Source organism: Mauremys reevesii, linkage group 2 (genome assembly GCF_016161935.1).
Source record: "Mauremys reevesii isolate NIE-2019 linkage group 2, ASM1616193v1, whole genome shotgun sequence".
NCBI classification, from domain to species: Eukaryota; Metazoa; Chordata; order Testudines; family Geoemydidae; genus Mauremys; species Mauremys reevesii.
The window spans coordinates 262,851,522-262,872,459 of NC_052624.1; the positions used below are offsets into that span (position 1 = coordinate 262,851,522).

At 41.8% G+C, this 20,938-nt stretch overlaps 1 protein-coding gene across 10 annotated transcripts in view; it reads right to left on the minus strand.

The window, feature by feature from the left end:
* SAMD12 (sterile alpha motif domain containing 12) overlaps window positions 1–20,938 on the minus strand; it is a 220,619-nt gene that overhangs the window by 150,785 nt on the left and 48,896 nt on the right. For 7 of the 10 annotated variants that reach the window (XR_005595225.1, XR_005595227.1, XR_005595226.1 and 4 more), the window contains one exon: window positions 4,187–4,316. Coding sequence is in view for 6 of the 10 variants with exons in the window: in XM_039527938.1 (XP_039383872.1) it covers window positions 4,187–4,316 (130 nt within the window). In the remaining 4 variants the exon portion in view is untranslated. The remainder of the gene's footprint in view (window positions 1–4,186; window positions 4,317–20,938) is intronic. The other 3 variants (XM_039527940.1, XM_039527944.1, XM_039527942.1) reach the window with 1 other exon arrangement.

Consider the following 20,938-nt stretch of genomic DNA (forward strand, 5'->3'; position numbering starts at 1 on the left):
AAAGTGGTCAAAGTGATGACTGACCACATCTTTATAACAGTGTTTATTATTTTTAAACTATATCTATACACAACCATATATACACAAATATACATTGATGGACATGCCCATATTATGGAGGACTGGTAGCAACTCTGTAGCTAAGGCTCAGTTGGGATTTGCACTTGAGGTCCCCAATCTGGCACCATAACACCCCAGAGAACAACTGAGTTTTCCATGTAATGTTTTAGAAAATTAATTACCGACTTTCGCAGGGGAAAACTTTCAAATTCACCATCAGTGAACTTTTGCTTTGACAGTCATTACTCACCCCTCTTTTTTGGAGGTTGGGGGCATATTGGGGGCAGGGAGAACATAACCAGTATCCTGCCTTCCGACAGTGGCCAATGCCAGGTGCCTCAGAGGGAATGAGCAGAACAGGTAATCATCAAGTGATCCATTCCCAGCTTCTGGCAAACAGAGGCTAGGGACACCATCCCTCCCATCCTGGCTAATAGCCATTGATGGACCTATCCTCCATGAATTTATCTAGTTCTTTTTTGAACCCTGGTATAGTCTTGGCCTTCACAACATCCTCTGGAAAAGAGTTCTGCAGGTTGACTGTGCATTGTGTGAAGAAATACTTAATTGTGTTTGTTTTACACCTGTTGCCTATTAATTTCATTTGGTAACCCCTAGTTCTCATTATGTTTAGGAGTAAATAACACTTCCTTATCTACTTTCTCCACACCAGTCATGATTTTATAGATATCTATCAATCCCCTCTTAGACTGGGATTTTTCAGCTTGGAAAAGAAACGACTTTCTCCTCTTTCCTCATATGGAAGCTGTTCCAGACTCCTAATAATTTTTATTCAGAAAAGGGCAACCTTTTTCAATTCCAATATATCTTTTTTGAGATGGGACGACCACATCTGCACGCAGTATTCAAGATGGATTAAATAGAGGCAATATGATATTTTCTGTCTTACCGTATTTTCTTATCTATCTTATTTTCTGTCTTAGTGAAGTAGGTGCTTCTCATAGACTTAAGGTCAGAAGGGACCATTATGATCATCTAGTCTGACCTCCTGCACAATGCAGGCCACAGAATCTCACCCACCCACTCCTGTAACAAACCCCTAACCTATGTCTGAGTTATTGAAGTCCTCAAATCATGGTTTAAAGACCTCAAGTTGCAGAGAATCCTCCAGCAAGTGACCCGTGCCCCATGCTGCAGAGGAAGGCGAAAAACCTCCAGTGCCTCTGCCAATCTTCCCTGGAGGAAAATTCCTTCCAGACCCCAAATATGGCGATCAGTTAAACCCTGAGCATGTGGGCAAGACTCACCAGCCAGCACCCAGGAAAGAATTCTCTGTAGTAACTCAGATCCCACCCCATATAACATCCCACCAAAGACCATTGGGCATATTTACCTGCTAATAATCAAAGATCAATTAATTGCCAAAAATAGGCTATCCCATCATACCATCCCCTCCATAAACTTATCAAGCTTAGTTTTGAAGCCAGATGTGTCTTTTGCCCCCACTACTCCCCTTGGAAGGCTGTTCCAGAACTTCAGTCTTCTAATGGCTAGAAACCATCTAATTTTAAGTCTAAACTTCCTAGTGTCCAGTTTATATCCCTAGCTAATCAACCACAGTCCGACAAAATCCACATTTCACATACACGTTTATAACTTCTCTCATACAAGCAAATTTTTAAATATTAAAGTTAAACACATAGTTATTTCCCTTATTCTTCATAGTCTAATATTTGTCTGTTGACTACAACCAAGGGAACTGCTCAGACACACCAGCTACTTCTGTTTTCTGAAGGTTACAGGAGGCTTCTGCCTCTAGTGGAGTTGCAAGCTCCCAATTTCTAACAAACGTATTAGGACAGGATGGTTGCAGTGAAGTTAAGTAACAAGGGGACCAGAACAGGTGAAAATTGAAGCTCAAATTGTCAAAAACTTGCAGTTCTGCTAAGGAGGCAGCTGCTTTCTGTCAAACCGCTCTGGTTCATTAGAGAGCAGTCACTTTCAGGGAATCTGTGGGACTGACTCAGCTGCTGGTCTTTAAAATCGGTTGGATGGACATAGGGGGAGACAGAGAGGTTGCCAGCAGAGCTGAGTAGTAAAGCTCCTGGCTATCTCCCTGGCCACCCACCCTTAGTCCCCAGCCTTGCTGCAAAGCCCAGTCCTTGGTCCCATGGACCCATTCAAGTCACATGCCCTAATCCCATTCAAATTGAATTTTTTTCCATTTTAGTTTTTTTTAATTAACATTCATTTTAAATGATCATTTATTACTTTTAATTGATCAAAAATCATAAAAATAAACAATCTTTGGAAAAAAAGCATGCAAAGCAACCAGTTTCAGTTTAAAATTGGGGTGGTTTTGGTGACTGGGAACTTGCTCATCACAGAAAACGCTATTTATTTGGAGAATTGTCCCTGAAAAACTTCAGAAATGTGGACAATAGAGCTGGCTGAAAATTTTCTGATGGAACAGTTTTCAGTGGGAAAATGCTGATTCAGCCAAATTGAACTGTTCCACAGGAAAGCTGGCAGCCTGGCTCCTAGCTAGATCCCTGGCTGTTCAGGTTTTTTTCAGTGTAATATTTGATTTTCCACCAATTATAACAAGAAATTACCCGTTACCAAACCAATGACTAAACCAAATATTAATTATCCATTTGAATAACAATTACAAATGATCAGTTAGAACACCAATTGAGGCAGGGCCGGCTCCAGCTTTTCTGCCACCCCAAGCAGCTCAATCGTGCCACCGAATTCTCGCCAAAGACCCGGACGTGCCGTCCCGGTGTGGGACGGAATACCGCCCCTTTGAATTGGCAGCCCCAAGCACCTGCTTCCTACGCTGGTGCCTGGAGCCGGCCCTGAATTGAGGAAACCAAGTACCAGTTACCAAACTGATTAGAAAACCAATTACCAAACCAACAATTCCCAATTAAAATACCTGTCACAGGGTCTACAGATCCCATGATGTATCGGCCTAAAGGGTTCATGGGGAAACTGCCTGCCTGCTCAGCTGGGGCTGATTGGGAGACTCGCAATAGTTGCAAAGATAAAACAACTGCAGAGCACAAGAATGGGGTGGGTGTCAGTGAGGTTGAGGAACCACAGAGAGCAGGTGCCTTTGGCAACAGAAAAGCTGCCCAGGAAACTGGGTGACCACAGGGTGTAACTCAGAGGCATGGCAGAAAGTAGGCCAGGGAAACAGTAAGAGGTTGGGAAAGCTTGGAGCCGGCCACTTTGTACAGGGTCATTGGCCTAAAACCCAGGACGGAGGGCAGGCCTGGATTCCCCTATGAAGCCCAGCAAAGGGACTTATTAAGGCCTTGAACAATTGAGCCATACCTGAAGGGCCCAGGGAGTGTGTATCCCTCATCTAGGGCCACAGAGTCCAATACTTTAGGAGACCAAACAAGCAAGAAGGGAAAAAGATGACCAGTGACCTGGTCAATGGGGCTAGAAGGTGGGCAACCCATCATAGAGGCAGAGTTGCCCTGTCACCCAACCTCACCACAAGGTGATGCCAAAGATGGAAGATGACCCCCATATACCAATTTCAAAGCCAGTTTATACAATTTTTGAAAAGTTGTGATTTAGAACATAAAACTCAAAACATTTAAACTATTGTCATACCATAGCATGACGTAATATAATAGTCCAAATGTTTTGACTTTGCTGCATTATAATATACATCATAAGTTGAGTCTATAAGAAACATTTCAGCCATATTGAAATAACACTTTTCAATAAGGTTGAAATGAAGTTTCACAATTTTGCTCATGGAATATTTTGAAATTTATAGTCTTCATTCTGATTTGCAAACTCCCTCCCTCCCCCATCCCCGCCAAATGTCCCGCAGAATGAGAATTCCAGATTTCAATCAGCTCCAGTTGACAAGTATGTGGATTGGCAGTCTAGCAAGATCCAGTTTCTTAAGAATATATATACACTAATCCCCACCTTCCCTTTCCCCCATTGAATTATCCCTTCCAAATCTATTTTTCTCAGCAACAAAGAACAGTCAGCTCACTAAGGTTGAGGCAAGTTGGTGTATTCTGCGGCAAATTTACAATTAACTACCAAAGGTCCTTACTGTATACTTGCCCCTATTTAAGGGTAGGGTTAAAAGCAAAAAAAAGTGAAATACTTCTGATACTGCATACTTTACCCGTTATGTCATGCTGTTTGAATGACTCACTGTAGATTTGATACTGATTAGGGCAGTGTTTCTTCAACCATTTGCAGACATCCTGCTGGGTCCACAGAGCTACTGGTTTTGTCAGTTTCACAGTACCAGACTGGAAAGACAGAACAGGAAAAGAAATGGTATTTAGCCCTACGTATCAGATTTGTTTCTAATGTAATTCATAGAATTATTTTGCTACATTATATTTGGGAGCCTTCCTTAGTGGCAAAAGTACAAGGGATATGAGGATCAGTTATTCAAGTTTATACGGAGGGATCATATCTAGTGCAAGATTCTCTGCATGTTCCTTGTATCACAAGTATAACACTTTCTCTTACCTGTTCAGAAACTAACTTGTATAAAGAATTAAGTCATAAAGGGCCAGATTCTGCCACTTTTCCATAATGATCACAATAAAAAGTCAGCACTTACCCACAGAGATAACATTTAACTATAGCTGCAACTATTGAGGTAACTTTTTAATGGTGACTAGTGTTTACACTTTGATACTAAATACTACTTAGTGCCGATTTAATTATTTCATATTAAATATGATAAGTCTGTGAAAATTGCATACTCAGTGAATTTGGCCAATGTTCTTAATTTTCCACATGATCCTACTCTTGACAGAAGATACCTTATTAAAGAGGATGTCAAGATGTTACAAGTCCTGGCTCTCTTTCTCCCATGACAACTCTGCATAGAGTATGCCTCTTTGCTTAGCTCAGGGGTCGGCAACCTTTCAGAAGTGGTGTGCCGAAGTCTTCATTTATTCATTCTAATTTAAGGTTTTGCATGCCAGTAATACATGTTAACGTTTTTAGAGGGTCTCTTTCTATAAGTCTATAATATATAACTAAACTATTGTTGTATGTAAAGTAAATAAGATTTTAAAAATGTTTAAGAAGCTTCATTTAAAATTAAAACGCAGAGCCCCCCGGACTGGTGGCCAGGACCCGGGCAGTGTGAGTGCCACTGAAAATCAGCTCATGTGCCGCCTTCGGCATGCATGCCATAGGTTGCCTACCCCTGGCTAGCTTAGCTCATGCTCTAGATTACAAAATACACCTCTTCCTCTGAAGCTGGGAGTGTTTATTCATAAAAGTGATTGTACAACTGGCTTAATGAGGCTTCAGATTTATTGGGTCCATACCAAATTTACTATATTTATAAGTAAAAAGTGGTTTGGCTTATTAGTTAAACCCATCAGTCCATTAAACTCAACCTGGGCTTCTAATGTCAAGCTGTTTTTTTTAAATCTTCATGACCTCCTGTGCCACTTCCTATGTCAATGAGGGCAGAGTTTGGGGATAATTGGGTTTAGGGTTACCAGATGTCCCAATAAAATCAGGACCGTCCCGATATCTAGGCATTTGTCCCGCATCCCGACCAATGTTTGGTCGGGATGCAATTTGTCCCGATATTTCGTGATACTCCGTTTTTTTGTTGTTTTTTTGATCCGCCGGGCAAGTCAGCTTTATTTATGTATTTATTTTTTGCTCTGCCAGTGACCCTCCCTCCCCCATGTGTCCCGATATTGTCTTCCTCTCATCTGGTCACTCTAATTGGGTTGCACTGGTTTAACAGAGAACAGAATCTGGCTTGCAGAATATCTGGTACTAATGGTGAGAACCCAGCTTGAATTTCAGGTCCCAGGCTGAGTTTACACAGCTGAAAGCTAGGAAAAACAATAATTTTACTTGTAAATATAACAAATTTGATATGTAGTTAGACAATACACCCCACAATGAGTTTTACATAATCACTTGCAGAGCAGAACCACACGTTAATAAGGATCAATTTCACAGACTATTTTTGGATTATTATATACAGATATTCCTACATAAAGACAGGAAGAAACATGGAAAGAAACACAGAGAAAATAAATGATTCATGTATCTAGTACATGAATTAAAAAAAGATGTATAACAAAATTGCAGGATTATGATCAGGCCTATAAACCAAACTAAGATGTACTGGTGTAACAGCATCCACACCAGGTGGGTTTGCTACTTTAACTATGCCAGTATGATTAAACCAGCAGTGCTTTCTAGTGTGGACAAATACAAAATCAGTCTATGAATAACAGATCATACATCAAGCCAGGTGTTAACACTGATTCTCACTGGCTGTTTCAATTTAGTTTGGAGCTCATACTAACATGCATTCCTTGCTTCCTTCTGGCTAGTGGGGTGAAAACATTATCTAAGTTTTATCTCTGTCAGCACAATCCCTTGCCCCATCCCCCGATAATATTTTTGTCTCTTTCTGGATTCTCTCTCCTCCACCACTCTCTCTCCCCCCAGCATGCAACACTGGTCTGGTATTTAACTAACTATTACTATCAGTTAAAACTGTCATGTACTTGTAAAAAAGAAAGAGTTAATGTCCTGGATATATTTCTGCCAAACTGGTTTCTCTACAGCTTAGATGAATTCCCTAGTTCACGTTTTATACATAGGTTAAACCCCAAACCTTCTGGGTTAGGTCCTCTGCAGCGTAACAATATGGTTGAAATATATTTAATTCAACCAAAATATATATTGGATATATTTTTCCCAGGCCAAACTATTTCTTTTTTATATAGAATAATTTGGGTTCTAGAGGAGTAGATTCAGCGCTACAATGATTTAAAATGTCCTGCAAAAAAGAGTCTAGAGAATTATGAAAGTGTTCTCTTAAAGATTTCATATTTTCTACAACCCATGGTAACAATGGCCTGTATTCACTATGTCGAGGAAAGTGAACATGTACAAATTTGCAATTACTTAGCAGTAAATATTTCACACTGTCTAATGTCAGTGATTTTGAACTAACATGGGATAAAAGTCTCTGCAAGCGCCAATGCAGCTGCACCCATGCACACCAGCAAAGAACTGAATCTACAGAATGAAGATCACTTTGCAATATATCCTCATTTGCGCTGCACCTCTTTTCACTTACATATTCTCCATCTCCTTTTGGTTTTACACTAGTAGGCTGAAGATATTTCTCTCTTTACAATTGATATAGACTCATAGACTTTAAGGTCAGAAGGGATCATTATGATCATCTAGTCTGACCTCCTGCACAATGCAGGCCACAGAATCTCACCCACCCACTCCTGTAACAAACCCCTAACCTATGTCTGAGTTACTGAAGTCCTCAAATTGTGGTTTGAAGACCTCAAGCTGCAGAGAATCCTCCAGCAAGTGACCTGTGCCCCATGCTGCAGAGGAAGGCGAAAAACCTCCAGGGCCTCTGCCAATCTGCCCTGGAGGAAAATTCCTTCCCGACCCCAAATATGGCGATCAATTAAACCCTGAGCATGTGGGCAAGACTCACCAGCCAGCACCCAGGAAAGAATTCTCTGTAGTAACTCAGATCCCATCCCATCTAACATCCCATCACAGACCACTGGGCATACTTACCTGCTGATAATCAAAGATCAATTACCACATTAATTGCCAAAATTAGGCTATCCCATCATACCATCCCCTCCATAAACTTATCAAGCTTAGTCTTAAAGCCAGATATGTCTTTTGCCCCCACTACTCCCTGGGAAGGCTGTTCCAGAACTTCACTCCTCTAATGGTTAGAAACCTTCGTCTAATTTCAAGTCTAAAACTTCCTAGTGTCCAGTTTATATCCATTTGTTCTTGTGTCCACATTGTTACTAAGCTTAAATAATTCCTCTCCTTCCCTAATATTTATCCCTCTGATATATATATAAAGAGCCATCATATCCCCCCTCAACCTTCTTTTGGTTAGGCTAAACAAGCCAAGCTCTTTGAGATTTCTTTCATAAGACAGGTTTTCCATTCCTCAGATCATCCTAGTAGCCCGTCTCTGAACCTATTCCAGTTTAAATATATCCTTCTTAAACATGGGAGACCAGAACTGCACACAGTATTCCAGATGAGGTCTCACCAGTGCCTTGTATAACGGTACTAACACCTCCTTATCTTTGCTGGAAATACCTTGCCTGATGCATCCTAAAACTGCATTAGCTTTTTTAACGGCCATATCACATTGGCGGCTCAGTCATCCTGTGATCAACCAATACTCCGAGGTCCTTCTCCTCCTCCATTACTTCCAGCTGATGTGTCCCCAATTTATAACTAAAATTCTTGTTATTAATCCCTAAATGCATGACCTTGCACTTTTCACTATTAAATTTCATCCTATTACTATTACTCCAGTTTACAAAGTCATCCAGATTTTCCTGTAGGATATCCTGGTCCTTCTCTGTGTTAGCAATACCTCCCAGCTTTGCGTCATCCGCAAACTTTATTAGCACATTCCCGCTTTTTGTGCCAAGGTCAGTAATAAAAGAGATTAAATAAGACTGGTCCCAAAACCGATCCCTGAGGAACTCCACTAGTAACCTCCTTCCAGCCTGACCAATATAAAGGGGGGAGGGATAGCTCAGTGGTTTGAGCATTAGCCTGCTAAACCCAGGATTGAGAGTTCAATCCTTGATGGGAACATTTAGGGATCTGGGGCAAAATCAGTACTTGGGCCTGCTAGTGAAGGCAGGGGACTGGACTTGATGACCTTCAAGGTCCCTTCCAGTTCTATGAGATAGAGATATCTCTATATGCATCCGAAGAAGTGGGTATTCACCCACGATAGCTCATGCTGCAAAACATCTGTTAGTCTATAAGGTGCCACAGGATTCTTTGCTGCTTCTATATGTTAAAGTCATCTAGTTGTTTTTTTTATTATTATCTGTTGTGTCTCAGGGTGGAGTCTCTTGGTATTATCATGCAGAGTTCTAGCATTTTTGCAAATGTATGTTGTCAGATACAACTTGTAAAAGCGGTTTTGAAATCTCCACTACTGTCAGCCCGAAAGAGTGGAGGAGTTTCAGGTTATCATTTTGCCTATCCTATTAGGTCCATAAAAGATAATGAAAATATACTAACCTAAATTCAGAGGTTATTGTATAACAAAATCTCTGGCTGGTGAATAAATCTTCAATGTCTTCTATCCTAGCTCTCTCTCTTCTGGGAAGAAGTTAAATAATCTTCTAAAACTTAAAGCAGGAAGTATATTGTAGTCCTTCTCTCAATTTAGGTATGTTATATTTCTTTATAAATACACTAACTAGGAATTAATAGATTCTAGATTACAAGGCCAAGGGACCATTGTGATCATGTAATCTAACCTCCTGTACAACACAGGCCATAGAACTGCCCCAAAATAATTCCTAGAGTGAATCTTTTTGAAAAACTTCCAGTCGTGATTTAAAAATTGCCAGTGATGGAGAGTCACTGCTAATTACTCTCACTGTTCAAAATTTACACCTTATTTCCAGTCTGAATTTGTCTAGCTTTAACTTCCAGCCATTGGATCATTTTATACCTCTCTACGACAGACTGAAATGCCTATTAAATATTTGTTGCCCGTGTAGGTAATTTTACACCAGTGGTTCTCAAACTCACCCCCACCCCCCCGTGGACCACTTGAAAATTGCCGAGGTTCTTGGCGGACAACTAAATTATTTTTCCAAATGTTGTTTGTACCGTTAGTCAACTATTGTAAAGCACTTTGGATAAAAGCGCTATATAAAAAAACCTTAACAATAATTAAGGTTTTTTGTTCTACAAATAAAGGTGCACAACTCGTATTTAATATCAGTAGTCTTACCTTTCTAATGCAATGGATGTGCCCTCTCTTCCCCACTGCAGCAGTCCCCAAGCTGGGACTGAGAAGGATGGGGGGGGGTCTCTCCCCCGCCACAGAGATGAGGCTGGGAAGGAAAGGGGGTCTCTCCCCCGCCACAGAGCTGAGGCTGGGAAGGAGGGGGGGGGGTCTCTCCCCAGCAGCCGCAGCTCTGAAGCTGGGGAAAGTCACTTCTTTCTTTGCCTGCCGCAGCCCTGCACATCCCAAATTCCCCCTACCCCCTCTTCTCATCCCACTTCCCCCTCCTACCTACCCGCTATTCTCCCTCCCACCCCCCCCCCAGGCCACCACCTCACCTTACATGTGCATCTTCTCCAGGGTCCAGGCACTTAACTGGTGCAGCCATGCCTGCGCGACTCCACTAATTAGGTGGGTGGCCCTTCATTCTCGTGTGCGGCTGCCCACGTGCGCACCTTAGAGGGAACTATCCTCAACCACTTGAATGGAGCTCGTGAACCACTGGTGGTCCATGGATCAAAGTTTGAGAACCTCTGTTTTAGACTATAATCAAGTCACCCCTTAACATTCTCTTTGTTAAGTTACATAGATTGAGCTCTTTGCATCTACTACTAATCCTTTAATCACTCTTGTGGCTCTTCTCTGAACCTTTTCCAACATATCAATATCCTTCTTGAATTCTGGATGTGCGAACTGAACAGCAGTATTCCAGTAGTGGTGCCAACTCCAGAGGTAAAATAATCTTTCTACTTCTACTTGAGATTCCCCTGTTTATGCATCTGAAGACTGCCTTTGCCCTTTTGGCCATAGGGGAGCTCATGTTCAGCTGATTATCCTCCATAACCCCCATGTGGTTTTTTTCCAGAGTCACTGCTTCCCAGGATAGAGTCCCCCAGCCTATAAGTATCACATGCATTCATTGTTCCTAGATATTTGCCCTGACATTAGCCATATTAAAATAAATGTAATTTGCTTGCACCCATCTTACCAAGCAATCCAAATCACTCTGAATCAGCGATCTGTCCTTTTCATTATTTAGCACTCCCCGCATTTTTGTGTCTGACGCACAATTTATCAGTGATTTGTTGTTTTAGGTTTTCTTCCAGGTCATTGAAAAAATATTAAATAGCTTAGCACTAAGAACTGATCCTTATGGGACCCCACTAAAAACACACTACATCAGAGTTTCTCAAAATGGAGTCCGGGTTACTCCATGGGGTCCGCCGGCCCTCCTGATCAACTCCTCCCTTTCCCTCCCAGTGCCACCTGCACACCACAAAATAGCTGGTCAGCGGCATGCAGGAGGCACTAGGAGGAAGGGGAAGGAGCAGGGATGGGGCACGCTTGGTGGAGGGGGGCACAAAGAGGCCGAAAGGCAGGGGTTGAGTGGGGACAGGAAGAGGTGGGGCCTGCGAAAATTTTTAATCACAATGGGGGTCCTCAGGCTGTTAAAGTTTGAGAACCGCTGCACAACATTATTGTTCAATAATGATTCCTGATTTAAAATTGAGATCTACTAGTCAGTTTTTAATCCATTTAACATGTGCTAAGTTACTTTTATATCTTTTTAGTTTTTTTTAATCAAAATGTCATTTGGTACCCAGTCAAATGCTTTACAGGAGTCTAACAACATCAACACTATAACCTTTATAAACTAAACTTGTAATCTCATCAAGAGAGATACCAAATTAGTCTGATAGGATCTATTTTCCATAAACTCATGTTGATTGGCATTCATTATATTACTCTCTCTTAATTCTCTCTTAATTAAATCCCGTATCAGCTGCTCCATTACCTTGCCCAGGATCAATGTCAGACTGACAGACCTATAATTACCTACATCACCCTGTTTACCCTTTTTAATTTTGGCACAACATTAGCTTGCTTTCAGGTCTTCTGGCTCTTCCCCAGTGTTCCAAGACTTACTGAAAATCAACATTAATGGTTGTGTGAACTTTTCAGACAGCTCTTTAGAAACTCTTGGATGCAAGTTCTCCAGGGAGTTGATCTAAAAATGTCTAAATTTAGTAGCTGCTATTTAACATCCTCTTGAGATACTAGTAGACAGGACCGGCTCTACCATTTTTACCACCCGAACTGCCGAAGCAATAAATAAATAAAAGCCGCCTGGACTGTGCCACCCCAAGAATGGACGGAACGCCGCCACTTAGCATGTGCCGCCCCAGGCACGTGCTTCCTCCACTGGTGCCTGAAGCTGGCCCTGCTAGCAGAGCAGAAACAGTATTATCATGAAAAGACAACACCTAAATGTACAGCTATCACAAACGAACAAAATCTCAGAACATGTCTTCAAAAAGAGTCAACATAAAACTCTTGCCCACCAACCTACACCAGGAAAAAGTCTAATAATAATATTAATATTAATACTTGACTCCTATACAGTGCTTTTCCTCAGAAAAATCTCCTGAATGGCTTTGGTTGAAGGTTAAATTTAGGTTTGACAGGATTGGCAGGGTAAGTGAATTCTAGAATTGCTCATCTGTAACCCTGGATGGGGGTGGGGGTATGTGTATCCCAGAATGTGATCAAGCCAATTGCAACCATATTATGTGCATTCAGCCACCATGAACTAACAAAATATGAAGGGATAATTTGAAAAACAGGCTTTCAAAAGCAAGGTCAAAACTACCTACAGTTTCTGCTAATCAGAACAGGAGGAGGGGAAAGAAAAGTAAACAAGTGAGACTGAAAATCTTGGTGGTTGGAAGACCTTGGGTCTGGGCTCCTCTGATATTAGAAGTTTATTGAAAGTTAGGAAAAATGATGATTTGGTAGGTGTCATTATGACCTATATGTTTTGTAGAAGTTAGTTATAAAAGACTAGCTAATGCAGTCCTCTGACGCCATCTTGAGAGACATTTCTCCTGACACTTTCTCCCCGGTGGGTAAGCAACTGGCCACTGCGAACCTGCTGTTAATTACTCAACACTGTTCCAGAGAGAGAGAGACTTCCTTCTGTATTTTCCACTACATGCATCCGATGAAGTGAGCTGTAGCCCACGAAAGCTTAGAGACTAACACATTTATTGTAGCATAAGGTGCCACAAGTACTCCTGTTCTTTTTGCGGATACAGACTAACAGGGCTGCTACTCTGAAAACTGTTCCAGATGTGAGGTAAATATCTGGGATGTTCTAAACCTGTTGCTTGTGTCTCTGTGTGCTTAAATCTAATACACTGCAGTTTTAGATAGAGCATGCTTACTTGCATGAATCTTATCAGACGGAATTGCTTGTGTTCCCACTAATTTATTCCTGACACCACCTGGAGTGAAATAGTTAAGTTACCCCTGCTGTGGTTCTGAAAACCCTGGGTAACACATGAAAAGCTTTATCACATGCCCTCAGATATTTAAATCCCAGGGTTGTTAATGTGAGAACCTTTGGTGACCAAGCTGCCACAACAGAGTGTGGTAAGATAGTCATTCTAGAAATCAACTGTTTAAACTGTATTAGGAGGCCAGCACTAGCACTGCTGAACTGGTAGCCTGTGCTCTCTATCACCAATCCTGCTAAAATAATGAGTCACTGCCTTCTGCACTAGCTGAAGCATCCCAATGTTATTTATGGGTAGCCCTATATAGAATATTTTATATTCATCTACTCTAGAGACCACAGAGGCCCAGATAACAGTGACCAAGGTGCATATTGGAGAGAAAGAGTTGTAATCATTGCACCAACCACACAAGTAAAGAAAAAAAGAAAAAGAAAAAGCATTTCTGGACACCACAGCCACCTGGACTCTAGAAGCAATTGAGGGTCCAGAACTAACTATATGTGCTACATCTAACTGACATGCTCTTCCACAATGGGGACAAAAACAATTCCCACCAAGCTTTCCAAATCCTTTCCTCCAGTTGAACAACATTGCCTTCAGTTTACCTGGAGCAAACTTCATCGAGCTTATCCTCAATGACGGCCCCAATTTGCTCAAACATACGGGAAGGAGACATCACACCAGGCCTCAATTCAAGATCTAAAGCTGTTTGTCACCAGCACATTGACAGCATCATGGCCCAAACCCTCCACCATCTCTCCCAGCACTATCATATATAGCCATAGGAAGGGTGTGATAGAACCCTACAAAAGCCCACAAGATTCCCATATGATCCTCCAATATAGTCGTCCTCCTCTTTAATACTTTCACTAAAGAATAACTATTACTGGTCTTCCTTCTCTTTGAACCCAGGGGTCATCATCACTAGATGAAGATCTGTGAGAGAACCAATGAAGGAATGCAGGATAGAACTTCACAGACGAGTGAAATAGCAGCAATATGAAATGACCAGTCTCGGTTACATGTACATAAGAACCCTTCATATACAAATACATCTACTAAAGAAAGCCATGCAGTAATATAAATATAATATAATAGATTAAATTCCACCAGCAACCCATTCAGAAAGGGTCAAGGCCTCATACCTAAAATATAAACATCTTCTTTATGCTGAATTTTAAGATATATCTATAGAAACACTTGTGAAATTTTTGAAGAATGGAGGAAACGTATGTCCTTATGATGAAAGGCTAAATAGTTAAATTCTTTTATTGCACAAGAATTCAAAGGCAACAATGGCTGACTTTTCCCTAGAAGAATGCCTTTTCCACCGTTAAAAATAGCTGTCATTTTTTTTTAAAAAAGTGTATGCCTGGCTGCATTCAGTACCTGGGCAGTAAGGGGTCCTAAAAGAAATGCTTATTAATCTAGAAGATATTCTTAGATGGACACCAAGGAGTAGAACGTTTGTCCTCAATGCTGCAGTGGATGCATTTTTCAGTTCAATAGATATTTTTTCCTCTGTATGATTTAAACATACTGTGTTAAGTATTTGAATAGCAAAGTTTATTAACAATCACAGTACAAAAGCAAATTTTTCCTTTTTGCACTGGAAGTGAAATCTGCTTATATATACATATGTTGTGCAGCACAATAGCGGCAAGCCAGTGCATAGTAAACCCACTGCCAGCAAACACGCATTGCAAATCTTTTTATCGTCTCTTCGAAATTTTCAGAATGTTCAGTTGAAATGTGTCTGGCATTAACTTATATCCACAGCAAAAATAGGCTACATTTTTTACAGTGCTGTGCCCTCATATTGAAACCAAGCATAACATTTAATTCTCTAATTTGCAAGGTCCCGAAGAGCAGAATAGGGATTTTAGAGTAACAACATACAACACTGTCACATTCAGTTTTTGATCATCATCCCAACATGTTTTTCAATCAGGTGCTGTGTGTGTCTAGGTACTAAAAAAATAAAAAATAAAACGTTTCCTTGAGTTAAATGCCGCTCTGTTATAAAGATAGATCTTATTAAATATTTCTAATGCAGTAGTGCCTAGAGGCCCAACACAGGAACAAGGCTTCTTATGCTAGGTGTGGTACTAACATAAAAACAACCCTACACAATTTATGAAGACAAGTGACACATGAAGGGTGGTTGGGGGAAGAGAATACAACGAAATATATACAACTTTCATGCACATGTTTTATATGTGCATTAAGAATCAACTATCATATCATATAAGGAGAGCTGGCCCTTTAAGTGAGATTCAAGATCCAGCTTTGTCAAGATTCCTGATTCTGCCCAGAACCAAGGCATTCTGGGACTTGCGGTTCAGAAAGATAATCAATGTAGATTGGGCAACACTATATGCAGGGCAAGGACTGAGAGATGGGGGAAGCATATGAGAACTGTTGTGGGTGTACAATTGAAAGGAACAGAACCTGCTGTGGAGCCTCTCCTGGGTTATGGAAGACCGGGGGAAGAGACCTAATGGAACAGGCAGAGGGCTGGGTGAAGAACCCAGAGGAAGAGAGGCTTGATTTGGTTTAGAAAGCTAGAGAGTAGTGAGAGACCTAGAGAGCACAGCAGCTGCTCACAGGTCTCCACCAAAGGCCTGTGGAAGAAGTCCAGGACTAAATGACTACTCATGAGCCTCTGCACCTATAGGTGAAGCAGTTTGGCCTGTTTACCCTGAAAAGGGAGTAGTTTTGGGGCTTAGCCAAAGGGCTCCCCCCCTAGCCAATTAGCAAGGGGAAACAGAGACAGCATCTGAAAGTATGGGAGGCAAGACACCTCTTACATCCCCTCATCTGCACACTTCCAACCCCACCTGGAAATCATGAACAAATTGTAGGCTCCGTGAAAGAGGTGGGTCTTGAGAAAAGTATATAGCCATTGCGGATCAATTCAGGGTTCCATTTGTAAAAGGCATAAAAACACTTTTCAGAGAGCATTCCCAACAAGTAGGGAAGTCTAGCAGGCAATGGAAAGCAATTAGTGAGTAGGGTGCCAACCCTCCATGATTAATTCCTGGAGACTCCAGGAATTAATCTTTAATTAAAGATATCATGTGATGAAACCTCCAGGAATACATCCAACAAAAACTGGCAACGCTATTAGTAAGGCGGCAGAGTTGGGAAGGGCTTTGAAGACCAGGAAAAGAAGCTCGAATTTGATGTGGTGCAACAGAAGGAGCCAGTGGTAGAATTCAAAGAAAGAAATGATGTAGTCAGAGTGATGGACAAAAAAAGGGTGATCTTAGTGCATTCTGGATGGACTGAAGGGGATGAAGTGAGTGTCAGGAAGTTTAGAGAGGATGAGATTACAGTAATGAAGATGAGAGAGGACCAGGCACTAGTGAGAGTTTTGGCTGTCCACACTGAAATAAAAGGGTAGATTTTAGAAATGTTATGAAGGAAGCAGAGGCAGCCACAAGATTTGACAAACTTGTGACAAACTTTTCTATTCACACTCTTGTACAGCTCTCATCATCATAGCATCTAATTGCCTTCCAGTAGGGCATTAAATAACAGGTCTAGCATTTGTCACATCTGGTTCTCTCTCTCTTCCTCTCCCCCCTCCTCCCTCCAATGAGACGACTTTGAGGAATAAAACCCCTAGGTTACAGACTTAGGTGGCATGGAGAATGGTGGTGTTTTAAGCTGTGACAGATAATAGTAGGGATGGGTAAGAGGGAAAAAGTAGAGAGTGTTTCAGGGGAGAGATAGAGGAGTTTAGTTTTGAGAATAGTAAAATGACGCCAAGACATCTAGGAAGAGATGCTGGAGAGAGAAGCTCAGACACAGGCCAGAATGGTGGGAGACTGGTCAGGAGGTGAAAAGGTAGATCTCTGAGTCAGAGAAGAAGAACTGCACTTACCCCAACTAGATATTTAACATATGTGATGATTAAATATTAACAAGCATATAAAATATGATGGCTACCCACATCATGCTATAGTTAGGTTTAGTGATTGTAAAAGCAGTACAAGCCTTGAGTCTGCCAACCTTTCCAGGTCTAGTTCTTCTACAGTATTTCAACTCACAACTACATTTGTTAGGAGTTTTGTATTCAAATTCTTTTTCAGCATTGCCTAAACATAACCAAGGCTATGGGTACCCCTAACCATAGAAGGGACTGTACAAAAAAGTTAAATCAGTAGATTTAATATCTGACATTTAATTTCATGCTCTGTTTGTTCCATTGTGCAAAGTATACAGTAGTTAAAATTGCCAGCTCAAAATAATACAAAAATCAAAATGATAGCTTGTGCATGATTAGATAGCATTTGTCAGAGTTCAGAATAACATTAGCACTCAAGTCCCGTTCTGGCCCTTAACAGCTCAGCAAAGTTCTAAACAATGACTTTCAAAGGATCTCATCAGGTGCTGTTTACGAAGTTGCCAATTTCTAGGGTCAATGTATTCACTGGCATTTCTTCTGTCTTTATTGACTGTATCTTCCTCCTTAAACAACTCTGTTGTACTTTTGAATGACAAAGAATTGGTGGAAGACAGCAATATTGAGTAAATTCGAATCACAGTATGTAAAGTGTTTTAAATAAGAGGTTCTCAAAAACCAAGTGTTAATAAATGGTGATGCTTGTTTGTGCTTGGGAGGGTGCATAGATTACAAATCTGGAGAACATGTTAGAATGGGGCCAAAGATCCACTAAAGAATACAGGCCTGAACTTTGAGCAGGTCTGCAGGTAAACATTTGTAGTTTCTAGACCCCTCAAATTTATAATATCCAATATGTGTATGCACATCCAGCCACAAAGTAAATGTACATCGGCACACCAACGAATGTACCCAATGCCATGCCCTAACCTTTGAGAGCACTAATATGTAAAGTAGTGTACAAAAGAAGAATGACACAGAAAGAAAGGCATATGCTGGGATGGATGCGGTATGTATCTGCAGCAAGAGAGACTTTGCCTCACATTTACAATGTGAACAGGTAAGACAGACAACGGGTGAGAGAAAGGAGTGGAACTACCCAGGTGTTTAAAATGAGGTTAAGTGGTTGCAAAACTGGGGCCTATAGGTCTTGAACAAATATAAAAAGAAATACTATTATTTATGAAGCAGATAATTGAAAATGATGGCATCGAACAAGCCATTTAATTTTTTGTCAGACCTTTTTTATACACTGTTCAAAAGGTCATAATTTAGCAGCGCCGTTTTTGTAATTTAGCACAAAAAGAAGCACATTTGGATCCCCAAAATCAATTTCTCTTTAGACATGCTCGGGTTACCCTAAGTTGGGAAAATAGGGATTTTTTGTTATATCCAAAATTACTTTTCTGCTGCTACACTGCCTGTAAAACTCTTTGTGAATGACTAACATAAAAGTTCTGGAAAGAAAAAATGAATTGCAAAAGAGTTGAGGATGTATTTTTAAGTGATCCCTTAAAATATTCAAGAATTTGGACAGGATCACATTTTTGATCAACAAATAGATTCTAAAAACATCAGTGAAACAGAAATAAATTTTCAGTTTTCTGGAAAAAACGATAAGATTGTATTGCAGCAGCGCCTAGAAGCCTCAACAAAGACTGAGGCCTCATTTTGTCTGGTGTTGCAAGAAACTGTCCATGCCATAAAGTGTTTACAGGATATAATACCAGGGGTGAGCTGGAGCCGGTTCGCACGAACCCGTTGTTAAATTTAGAAGCGGTTTTAGAACCGCTTGTTAACTAGCTTCCCTGCGAGGGAAGCTTTAATGGGCTCTGCCTGGGAAGCCTGTAATTCCTCCTCCCGGCCGCCCGGGGGCGCTGCGCTGTGCTGCGAGAGCCATGTGAGCTGCCTCCTGGCCCTGTTGCTGCTCCTGCTCTTTGGACCTCTGGCCCTGGGACTCCTGCTGCTGCCTGGTGAGTCCCCGGCTGTCTCCTGCTGCTCCCAGCCCCCCCCCCCGTGAGTATCTGCGCCCCTCCCCCGCCTTCCCTGCCCCCAGCCACCCCTCCCCCAGCCAGCCCCTGCCCACAGCCGCCCTCTGCCCCTCTGCCCCACCCCCTGCCCACAGCCACCCGCAGCCACCCCTGCCCCAGCCCTGCCCCCAGCCTCTGCCCGCAGCCAGCCCTTGCCACAGCCGCCCGCAGCCACCCCCTGCCCACAGCCACCCGCAGCCCGCCCGTCTGCATCACCTGCCCACAGCCAGCCCATGTCACTCCCTGCCTCCAGCTAGCCCTGCCCCATGCCCCTATCTGCAGCCAGCCCCACATCCACTGGTGCCCTGCAATTCCCAGGGCAGTAACCCTGCACACCTGCTTTAATGAGGGGGGGGGCAGGGAGCAGCTGGGACCCACACATGTGCACCCTAGAGTGACCAGACAGCAAGTGTGAAAAATCGGGACGGGGGTGAGGGGTAATAGGAGCCTATATAAGAAAAAGACCCAAAAATTGAGACTGTCCCTGATCACCACCCACACATGTGAAACGGAGCTCATTTCTAGTTCAGCCCCATCTTTTTAAAAAAGAACTTTAGGTAGGGTTAAAATACATCTGTATTTTCCTGGACATGTCAGGCTTTTCAGTTCTTAATCACCTCCTGGGAAAATATGGACGATGGTAACCCTATTGGTACAAAAAATACATGCTGTCGCACATCCCTTAAATCAGAACTTTTTATAGGGAACCTGTTAAATCAGAACTTTTTATAGGGAACCCGTTGTTAAGATTTTGGCAGCTCATCACTGTATAATACCAAACATAGAAAAGGTGCGTGTCATAGAGTGATGATCTCCTTTAAATGGAAATGGGGCCACCAACCTCTGTGCCATCATTAATTGCTTCCCTGAAGGGGTGGGTTTAAGGAGGGTCACCTGAGTTTAATGGTCACCTGAGCCTTATAAGGGGACTCAGAGAGATTAGTCTGGCGGTTGGGACCACAAGGCGCTCCTGTGGAAAGTCCTGAGCCAGGATCTGCAGGGAAAAGATTACTCCAGGGGAACAAGCCTGGGGCCAGCGTTCTAGCCAAGAGTGGAGAAAGACTCACAAACAGAGCCCAATAAGGGGCGGAGAACAGTGTCCAGAGGGTGGGCTGAAGAGAAGCCCCAAAGGGAAAAGAAACTTTTAGTTTTAGGGACTTGGTAGTTTGGACTTCTTGTTTTGGGACATGACCAGAAGGTTAAGATATCTCCAGAACTGACTGCTGTGTGGAAAGCATGGACATCCACCTCAGGGAGGGAAACTGAGGCAAGGAGTGCCTGAAATGCAACACTTGGCCAGCAGAAGGTATTATGAAACAGCCAGACCAGCTTACAATTTATTTTTTTAGGTGATGCAAGGAACCACCTCCTTTTATGATGATATCAAGTTTTTAAAAACACTCAATTTGTATTTGTAATTCAGAACTCTTATGTTTAATTTATTGGTAAAGTGATCTTGGAAAATAAGAATGATGTGTAGATGACTAGTCAGGTCATACCTAGGCATTCTACATAATCCCCCACCCAGTCCTGGTCTTAAATTAAATTCATTATATCAAGCTGTAAATAAGGAAGAAGAAAAAAAGTCCAGTAAAGTAATAGCTACTTGGTGGGAGTTAGCCACTTAAAAGGCTGTCATAAGCATAACCAGCTGAAGGGAGGGATACACTGTGTTGTCAAATGAAATATATTACAAGGTGTTATCATGATGGAGATAAAAAACAATATCTAGACAACAGGCAGAAAACAGACACGGTGTTACATTCTTTGTGAAAGTACTTTCATGCAACGAGACCTCACACTTTGAACACAAGAATCATGAGTGACGGATGCTACTGTCAATATAATGCAAGTACGATTTATCAGCAAACTG